This window comes from Pyrus communis, chromosome 12 (assembly GCF_041283825.1).
Source record: "Pyrus communis isolate YQ-2024b chromosome 12, ASM4128382v1, whole genome shotgun sequence".
In the NCBI taxonomy this organism is placed as follows: Eukaryota; Viridiplantae; Streptophyta; class Magnoliopsida; order Rosales; family Rosaceae; genus Pyrus; species Pyrus communis.
This window is the reverse complement of record NC_142576.1, coordinates 24,536,912-24,547,589: the sequence shown is the minus strand read 5'-3', so window position 1 is coordinate 24,547,589 and position 10,678 is coordinate 24,536,912. Positions and strand designations below refer to the sequence as shown.

Below are 10,678 nucleotides of genomic sequence, written 5' to 3'. Positions count from 1 at the left end.
GATATCGAATTTATAGGAAAAGATTATCGATGTAGGTAGGAGAGCTGAAAACGAAAGTCGTCGGATGGAGAAAAGAAAAAAGGGTAACTGAAATGAGTGGTGGGTGTTCGCAACCCCTTTTACAAGTTTGCAGGTCCCTTGTCGACACAGCTAGTACTTGATTGTAATGGGTTGTTGAATTAAGGGTCTTCATGTTCCATCACACTTCACAACTTATCAACTTGCTTACGAAAAGCAGATTTGGATATGTTGTTATATTTTACACCACACATGCTCGTAGACTGGAATTAAGGGTCTGCATGTGGAAGTCTTTGCACACCGATTTGCTAGCGGTGGAAATTCATAAATATAATTGATGAAGGGGATTGGAAGAGAAAAGAGAGTGGCAATTGGCAATGCAAGTGAGCATGACTCAATATTTGCGGTATTTTTTTTTTTTTTAAATACTAGCTATATTATCAACTAATTTATTTATTAATATGTTCACTGATTCACATGCTTTGACGAAATTGTAAAAGAGATGGACAGAGACAGAAGCTCTAATCCCTAACTCTATTTGCATCTTTTAGGGGGTTCTTATCGTTTGGCCTGACTAGAGGAAGGGATGTGATTCGTTCCCTTTTTCCCACTATTTGCATCTATACCAAAAATTGTTCCTTAAATCCACTTCAGTTCCCAAACAAAAACACTTTCTTTATATTTTGCTTATGTCCTTCCATGTAGTCTTGCAATAGAATAAACTTGTCACTAAAACTTTCATTAAAAAGTGGGTGAAAAATTAGACGACATTGTGGACATAATAGCACTCATTACTTTTTGGTGTTAGGTGAAGAATCCACGAAAGGGTAGAAAATGTAATCATTCCGTATATAGTGCGCAGTACTGAAGAAAAAATGAACAAAATACACTCCATTTGTCCCAAAATCCCTCATAAAACTTTACATTATTACATAAATATCATTGGATACATGGAAAAATCAGAAGGAAAATGCAAGGCCACATGCTTTTAGTTACAAACCTGTTTAAACTTAAAGGGTCTTTTCCTGCCTAAATCAGCCAAATGTTTTTACCAAACACTAATTAATGAAACAAACCAACTTAGAAATTACACCAAATGCCAATCACCACCACACATATATGTAAACATCGAAAAACGTCACCTTATACACATCATCACACAAACCTAATCAGATCATCAGTTACCCACATAGGCTGCTACTTCTTCACTGTAACAAATCCATGTTCTTGCTCTCAGCTTCTTCATCCTCGTCTTTTCACTTTCACTTTCACTTTCATTGTAACAAAACAATCTTAAAACGTTGAATTATATAAACACTTTCTACACTTTTACTAAATAGAATGAGAGATAACCAGCATCGGTTGAGAGTTTGGACAGGTTGAACTCCTAACCGGCGGTAAGCCCAAATTTTGTAGGATTGGTAATTTGTCAAAGCAGGCTCAACCATGCTCACTCTAACTCCGGACTGGCCAGACTGGTTCGGGTTCCACCCATCCATGAAATTGCAACCCTAGCTGTGCCAAGTAAACAATTGTTTAACAAACTAAGCTTCGTGATAAGCTGCACTTTTTCTCTCTTCTTTTCATTGAAAAACTCAAGTGCATCTCGGTACTCCTTTTCCTGTGACAATTTAAAAACCCAAAATTCATCACAAATACGCACGAATTGAGCCATAATTGCATATGCATAGCAGTAAGCTTTAACATCAGAATAGGGTAAAACCTCAGTTGCGTTACCTTCTTCTGGCAGGTATGTCCTAGTGGCTTTAACTCTTTGTTAATCGCATCGATCTTCTTACGAACTTGTGAAACATCCTTCCTCATCTGATCTGAGAGCCCTTCAAGCTCCTGGAAGTTACATAATTTACGACAAAAAGAAAATTAATCATCTACTAATTGCTCGCAACCGATTCAACGGCTATATTTCTGGTTTAACCAGCAGAAGATGAAACAAATGGGACACAGATACTTTCAACAAGGCATCCTTGGACTTATATTCTTGTCGCAAACATAAACAAGTGACCAAATAAAACCTGACCATATGACAAATTTGAGGGTTTTGAGAAAGAAGAAGAATCTGTTTTTGGCCATATCAAAAAGTTTAAACTTTGTTGTTGAAATTCCATATTTTGTTGTGCACAGAACCCCAGATTTACAAAAATTCTGGAAATTAGTTAAAAAAAAAAGGGAATTACTTCCATCAGAGTTCATGGCCTTTGTAAAATACATAAACCAAAAATTCAAAAAAAAAAAAAAAAAGTTGAAAAATAACCAATTTATCTTCATTTCATGTAAATTGATCATAGTTTTGCAAAACTATGGCATTAGACATTAGATGGACAACTCTTTGACTATGCCATTAGATACATTACAAAAGCTTACTTTCCATGTGCTTTGCATGTAACTCACAAATTCCCAACTATATGTATCATTTGTTTGTCCTCTGCTTTCATTGCGTAATCACTACAGTAACCAAATGCAAAAAAAAAAAAAAAAAAAAAAACAAAATTGTGACTCTCTCTCTATGGCTTTCTTACTACACAAAAATATCCCTAATTAAAGCATGCCACACATCATCACATGGCTATATATGAAGTATATTTCTCTTTGGCAAGTAATATACTTGCCTTAGCCCAAGAGGATATGAAATTGGTTGAGTACACTGTTCTAGCCATTTGGATCAATAAGCTCAAGTTTGCATGGAACAAAACCCTAAATACTCAGACATATGATATCCAATCTTCCACTTTACAAATCACATATGGGTAAAATAATAGCTCTAAAGAAATTGGAAGAAGTAAAAGGCTTTAGAACACAAATATACCTGAGGTGCCAAAATATGGAGTTGAGGAAACGTTTTCTTCTTATTTTGAGGGAAGAAGAACGCAGCTCTGAATTTGGATTCATTTTCTTAACCCCGCGGTTCCTATAACCCATAAATTTTTCTAGTGTCATTCAAAATCACAAATACCCCAGACGAATTGAAAAACTGCATAGATTAGTCAAAAACACCTGAACAGCACCATATTGGTCGTACTAAATAACAGTCCCCCAAATTTATGTATATTTTTTAATGACACTAAAGATTAATCTGAATTTATGGTACTATCAAATTAATGTATATAGCATACCTATAGTAGTATGATTCTAATTTACATCTGTTTCTTATCAAAAAAAAATTATAACATAAATTTCATTATGTATGCGTACAATGCAAAAAATTTTTGCAAGTCTTTAGGTTCCATCACAATTCACAACTTGGATATTTACAAGTTTGCAAGTCTTCAGGTCTTCATGTTCCATCACAATTCACAACTTGAAAAAAATCACCCAAATGAAAAAAATTAAGGGTCTTCATGTTCCATCACAAGTCTTCAGGTCCCTTATCGACACAGCTGGTTGTGATGGGTTGGGGAAATCCATATGCAGGGAAAACTTTGAATTAAGGGTCTTCATGTTCCATCACAATTCACAACTTATCAACTTACTTACGAAAACCGATATAAATATGTTCTTATATTTTACGCCACACATGCTGGTAGACTGGTAGTCACTAATTGGATATTTAAAAGTTTGCAAGTTGTGTAGGAGCATATATTATGAATGCATGAATGAGATGGCTGGCTACTTGTGGAAGTCTTTGCACACCGATTAGTCTTTGGTGGAAAATCCATATGCTGTAATCAGTGGAAGTCTTTGCGCACCGATTAGTCTTTGGTGGAAAATCCATATGTTGTAATCAGTTATCCGATACATTGATAAAGTATAGAATTTTTGACAATTGCATTGTGTTGCAATCAGTGGCGAAGTTAGGATTTTTAAATAATAGGGTCATAGTATCAACTAAAAAAAGCTTCATTGAGCTATTTCATCGAGCACCTAGTAGGTATTTGCCAATTCATGTCAACATATGTTGAAGGTTTATGTCAACATGTGTCAACAACTACTATTGTTTGTAGCTTTTAGAGGGTGGGTGCATGATACTGTGGAGTAATACTGAAGGTTGCCAAGGCTTTTTTAACTAAGGTATTTCATCGAGCACATGGTGCGCACAATAGATTGCACAAGAAAAGAGAAAATGAAGACAAATGTGATAGAACAAGCAGAAGAAGGAGATTGTAATTTAGTTTGCATTAATTGTTTATAAGGGTCATATACAATACACAAACAAATTTACATGAAGTATTTTAAGTTATTAGGGTCAATGGTAACCAATGACCCCATGCTAGCTTTGCCACTGATTTAAATGATTGCACGAGATTCAATAAAATGGTTTTCTTCTAACCCTAGTTTTTCTACTTAAAGTGTATTTTTATGTGCATTTACCGCCACATGAATTATTGTTGATGAATGTGATCAGATTTATTTACTACTTAAATCTCAAAACTTAAACTAATTCAATCGCAATTAATATAAGTGGTAAATGATAATGGTCATGACCATTGAAGGATAGCGAGCAAAATGCACTCTTCCATGCAACTAGTAACATAATAGAAAGCAAACGAAAGACTCTTCATCAAGGAAAAATTACTGAAACAAACTAGAACATATCCAAATAGTATGTATAACATATACTGTGTAACCGTTGTCGGTATTGACTATGGTACGCACGAGAGGGAGAGAGATGTGAAAAGGTTTTGCTAATTGTGAGATATATATATATAGCCGTTAAGTACTGTTTCTTTTACCACTGAAGTACTACGGTCTGGTTGTATTCCTCTTCATTTGTAAGTGAGAAGTTTTAGGTTCGAATCTTGTGAATGACAAATTTGATACTAAATTAGGTTGCTCATTGTCTGATTTAGCGGAAATTGTGGGAATATATTTAGCCTTCCTTGCTCTTATGGATTTAGGTTTGCATCTTTCAATTAGGATTTGCTTTATTTCCTGTTTTGAATTTAGTCTTGTTTCTTGTTTTCCTTTAAATTCCAAATTCCCTATGTCCTTTTTATTTATTTATTTATTAACAATTGATATTATCTACACTAAAGGAAGGGGGTGGGCTTAGCCTCACAATGGGATAGTAATAATGTGGTTCAAACTCACCTTGGAAGAGAATTGAACCTAAGACCTCTCACTTACAAGTGAAAAGGAATATCAATAGACTGTAGTACTAAGTGGCCTAAATTCCCTATGTTAAAAACCCGATTTATTGGAAAACAAAATGAGTGGCGGATGTTCACAACCCCTTTTTCAAGTTTGCAAGTCCTTTGTCGACACAGCTGGTACCTGGTTGTGACAGGTTGTAGAAATCCATATGCAGCAGAGAGTTTGAATTAAGGGTCTTCATGTTCCATCACAATTCACAACTTATCATCTTATTTACTGTTCTTTTCTTATGGGAAATTACGAAAACGGATTTAGCTATGTCGGGTTGAACAAGTTTGCAAGTCCATCGCCTACACCACACATGCTGGTAGACTGGTAGTCACTACTTAGATATGACTATTGTGTCATTATTTACAAATTTTCTAAACGGTGAAATTGTTGTTAACAGTCTAAAATAGTCATTGTTACACTCGTTGCTTTCTTATTTGTTTTTCACTAATAAGGAATACACGAGATTTCCTATGGACTTTTCCAAATTTTAATGAAGCCGTGTAGGAGCAGATATAGTGAATGCATGAATGAGATGGCTAGCCGTGGAAGTCTTGGCACACCAATTAGTGTTTGGTGGAATCCTTATGGCTAGCCGTGGAAATTCATATATCATACTTGATGAAAGGGATTGGAAGAGACAATAGAGAGGCGATTGGCAATCCAAGTGAGTATGACCTACTATTTGTGGCAATAAGTATTTGTGACGGAAAAATGCTTTTTTCGACGGCATTTGACCTTCGCTAATGACACTTTATTTTGTAGTGATAGAAGGGGAGAAAATCCTACTCCCATCCATTGACATGCCCTTGGAGCACTTGAGAAACTCGTAATTTCATCAATCTCAGACTCCACATACAACTCATTTTCTCTGAACACAAACTCCCTCTCAACCTTATTTCTCTTCCCTCACCAATCCGTACACAAGCAAACTCTAGATCAACAACACCCCCCCCCCCAAAAAAAAAAAAAAAAAAAAAAAAAAACCTTTTCTTTACCTTTTATTCAGCACTATATCGTATAAACCGCCACCACTCTCCAACACATTAAGCTAATTTTGTAGTAGTGTGAGTAATCCACTATTACTTGCAAAAAGAAGAAGGTGGTTTTACTAGTACTCGAACCGGTGCCTTTGAAGATAAAATCTCACAGGCCACGTCCATAATTTAACTCGTACATCAACAGAATCTCATTTAGTGTGGGATGTAATGAAATTCCTTTGCGAGGTTACAAGTTTTAGGTAAAAACCTAACTTTTGTTAACCTGATCATTAATATTTTTGTTAATTGATGACATGACAGCATCGTTAACTAAAGCCATGCCACTTTATTAATTAACAAAGCATTTGACAAAACAAACAAACGGAAGTACAAAAGTGCCAAAAAAATTAAACTTGTATGAAAAATGATCAAATTTTTAAAAATTTTAGAACAATAAAAGGAGAATTACTCATTTATTTATTTATTTACCATGTAGGCGAGCTTCAAATCATTTATTTAACCTATAATTGAGAAAATTCGCATTTAGATATCTTATAATTGTAGGTACGAACAACAACTACACTCTTGGTGAATTAGTGCATACTTTTGACGAATTTTTACACATAATTTAAAGTTGTGAACTTTATCGTGTTTATTCTAAGATGAAATTTTGTGGCTAATGAATAGAGTAATTCGAGTTTATCGTGTTTTGTAGGTTATCTTGACCAAACTCTTGCCTCTTGTCGACATTTTTTAGTGTTCTTTTTGTCTACCATAGATGCTATTAAAAACTTTAAGCCTTTATTACCAAAAACTTATGAAATGTAAATATAATTTTTATATCTCAAATATACCTCTTTCACTGTTAGTACGGTTATGTATATTTTCGTAATGTGATTCTTTCATTTTTGAACAAACAAGTAGAATAATGAAGTCTCACATTGGTCTAGCCATAATAACCTAGTTTAAATTTATCATTGGTAATAATCGAATATAAAATATCATACTTGTAAATAAAGAAAAATACTATTCACCATAATATTAAATGGCAACGCAATTCTTAACCTAATTTTACTCTACTCTATTGACCCAAAAAAAAATTAAAAAAAATAATAATAAATAACTAGTTTCTTCTTCATTTTGACGGTGCCGGGAAAATTTGGCGCTTCCAAACGAGTGCAGTGCAACGGAAATGGAAATTGAAGCAGAAGAAGAAGAGCAAGTCGGAGCCTCCCAAAATTCACCTCCTAGAAGAGTCTGTGGTCAACCGAATCGCTGCCGGCGAGGTCATCCAACGCCCTGTCTCCGCCGTCAAAGAGCTCGTCGAGAACAGCCTCGACGCCCGCTCCTCCTCCATCAACGTCGTCGTCAAGGAAGGCGGCCTCAAACTCATCCAAGTCTCCGACGACGGCCAAGGCATACGCGTCAGTCCCTTCTGCACTCATTTATTCCATTTTATTAAATTTTGAATTATTTCTAAATGTATTTACGAATTTACGATTCATTGCAGTATGAGGACCTGCCGATACCGTGTGAGCGGCAACTCTCGGCGTTTGAGGACTTGCAGTCGATAAAGTCCATGGGGTTCAGAGGAGAAGCACTTGCCAGCATGACATACGTAGCTCATGTCACCGTCACCACCATTACCAAAGGCCAGTTGCATGGCCATAGGTGCGTGCCCATTACCTGTTTGATGAAATTCCCAGAAAATTATATGATTTGTTCATAGAAAGAAATGGCCTTTTCATTTTAATCTTAGTGATAATTATTGTGTTATACTTGTAATTTATGATTTAGTTTTGAAATAATTATAATTTTGTGGGTTCAGGGTAACAATTAGAGCAGTTTAACTTTAAAATTTTCCCAATAAATGTGATGAATTACTTTCTATGTTTTGGTGTAATGGGATGAAATTATCTTTAACATACTGATGTCAGAATTACATCATTGATATGTTTTCTTATTCGTTTTTCTTTCAAACCACAGATAGATCGGTAGATTGCAGTGATCTGAAGAGAGCTCTAGAAGTTGTTTATGCTGCAACATTGCCAAAAGCATCAAAACCCTTCATATACATGTCAATTATGTTACCACCTGAACATGTTGATGTGAACGTTCACCCAAACAAAGAGAGAGGTATGTGTTTCTACTTTCTAGTGTTTAGGGTTGTGTGAGATTATTTAGAAAATTCATGAGCCTTTAAAACGCCAAAAACAAACAAAACCCACCAAGCAGAAGAGCAGAAACATTCTAAGCTATCTGGACAGACTATCCAGAAATATTATCTGATACAAAGTTGCAAATATGCCTCTATATCAAACACAAAACATTGAATTTCATTACCTTGTTGTTATTGACCTCTTTCTCAGTCAGAACCGCCAGAGCTTCCGAACCGTCGACCAGGACCATGTCACCTTCACACAACTGTGGCCGGAGCTGAAGAGGAGATTCAGAATGATAATATATCATACTGACTTATATTCTTGTTGCAAACATAAACAAGTGATCAAATAAAACCTAACCTGACCATCTGACAAATTTGAGGGTTTTGAGAAACAAGAGAATCTGTTTTTTGCCATATCAAAAAGTTTAAACTTTGTTGTTGAAATTTCTCGGCTAAATTCCATATTTTATTGTGTACAGAACCCCAGATTTACTCTGTTAGCAAAGACAAACAAATAATCCAGCAGTACAAAAATTATTAGCGTCCGACCAAATGCTGCTAGAAAATTGTTTCACTGACAAAAATTCATAAATTATTGACAAAAAAATTCTTACAAAATCGATATTATATTACATTTGAACATGAATGAGGATAAATGGTTGACACTCATAAATGTGATCACTTATCCATAACAAAATTTAAAAGGATGAAAAAATAACAACAAAACACAGAACACAGGCACTTGACCCCAATGCCTCATGAGTACAAATGCATTCTATTAATGAGCAATCCAAAAAGTAGCCAAAACCGCTTCAGCCATACGCATCATGAAACACATTCTAAGCTATTTGGACAGACCATCTAGAAATATTCTCTGATATACTGTTGCAAACATGCCTCTATAACAAACACAAAACATTCAATTCCGTTACCTTGTTGTTATTGACCTCTCTCACAGTCGGAGTCGCCAGAGGTTCAGAACTGTCGTCCGGAACTGTGAAGGAAGACACCGTCGACCAGGACCACGTCGCCTTCATGCACCTGCGGCCGGAGCTGAAGAGGAGAGTCAGAATTATAATATATCATATTGATAGATTCTCAGACACATTTCATCGAACACTAGTGTGCCACGTTCTCATATGCTTTCTTGTAAGATTCATTGAAGAACAGTACTTAGTTTTTTAACTAAATTAACATCCAGATGAGTAATTTAACAGAAAAGAAGCAACAAAAAGAACCCAGAAATCTTAATTAAAGAACAATACTTGGTCTTTCAACAAAATTAACTTCCAGATGAGTAATTTAACAGAGAAGAAGCAAAAAGAAACCCAGAAATCTTGAAAAAATTGTCTTTAAGAACTGAAATTAAGTTGAACGGAGCTCGCTGCAAACAACACAACCACTCATTAATACGTTCAACCCCATTTGCACATAAACAATTAGAAAGATGCGAAAAAAGAGAGCAAAGAAAAAGCTTATATAAATCATCATATGTCACTGGAAAATCAAGGGAAGCAGCAAGCTACTTTATTCTCTAAAAGCCAAACCAAACAAATCAAAAACAGGGCAGGCAAATAAAAATTTCATCAATTTGTTTACTAAATCCGTTTTTCTGATTTCATTTCGAATTCAATGGGGAAAAAATACATAAATCCATTTAAAAAAAAATACCCAAATGAAAAAAATTAATTAGACGCTTTCAACCGAGAGATTACCTGAAGAGCGGAAAATTTAAAAGGATGAAAAAATAACAACAAAACACAGAACACAGGCACTTTACCCCAATGCCTCATCAGTACAAATGCATTCTATTAATGAGCAATCCAAAACGTAGCCAAAACCGCTTCAGCCATACGCATCATGAAACACATTCTAAGCTATTTGGACAGACTATCTAGAAATATTCTCTGATATACTGTTGCAAATATGCCTCTATAACAAACACAAAACATTCAATTCCGTTACCTTGTTGTTATTGACCTCTCTCACAGTCGGAATCGCCAGAGGTTCAGAACCGTCGTCCAGAACTGTAAAGGGAAAAAAATACATAAATCCAAAGAAAAAAATACCCAAATGAAAAAAAATAATTAGAAGCTTTCAACTGAGAGATTACCTGAAGAGCGGAAAGTTTCAGCAAGCGAGAATAGAGATGGAGCCCCCATCCCTCTAGCCCTAGCCCCTCAATTGAATCGCCCACCCACCCTCTGTGCAAAACCCCTAATCTCTCTCCGCAACAGACGCCAAATACCTCTCCCATCTCTCTCGGCAAGGGACAGGAACCCAGAAGACGCCATCGAATTCTCCCACCTCTCTCTCTGCAAGGAACAGGAATCCCAGAAAACCCTCGACGATATCGAACCACCAATTCTTCCTCCCATTTTTGTATGGTTTTGGCAGCATCGAGAAGGCGGTAGAGGTG

General features: G+C 35.7%; 2 protein-coding genes and 1 long non-coding RNA gene across 5 annotated transcripts in view; 1 reads left to right on the top strand and 2 right to left on the bottom strand.

Annotated features, from left to right (window-relative positions):
• LOC137745351 (receptor-like protein EIX2) overlaps positions 1–10,678 on the bottom strand; it is a 48,436-nt gene that overhangs the window by 11,337 nt on the left and 26,421 nt on the right. The gene's annotated exons all lie outside the window — the stretch shown is intronic.
• Positions 6,208–10,665, bottom strand: LOC148692577 (uncharacterized). 3 transcript variants are annotated; one of them, XR_015954313.1, is made up of 6 exons: positions 10,373–10,665; positions 10,225–10,286; positions 8,439–8,531; positions 7,615–7,781; positions 7,270–7,530; positions 6,208–6,363 (listed from the first exon to the last, which is right to left on the bottom strand). It is a non-coding gene; the product is annotated as an uncharacterized LOC148692577 (long non-coding RNA). The 3 variants fall into 3 exon arrangements; XR_015954314.1 differs by lacking the exons at positions 6,208–6,363; positions 10,225–10,286; positions 10,373–10,665 and adding an exon at positions 9,192–9,897 and having other exon boundaries at positions 7,112–7,530; XR_015954312.1 differs by lacking the exons at positions 6,208–6,363; positions 8,439–8,531; positions 10,225–10,286; positions 10,373–10,665 and having other exon boundaries at positions 7,112–7,530; positions 7,625–7,760.
• The window catches only part of LOC148692573 (DNA mismatch repair protein MLH1-like), a 37,329-nt gene continuing 34,283 nt past the window's right edge, over positions 7,633–10,678 (top strand). Inside the window, exon 1 of the mRNA XM_088681861.1 lies at positions 7,633–7,766. Within this exon, the coding sequence (XP_088537987.1) occupies positions 7,721–7,766 (46 nt within the window). The 5' untranslated portion in view covers positions 7,633–7,720. The remainder of the gene's footprint in view (positions 7,767–10,678) is intronic.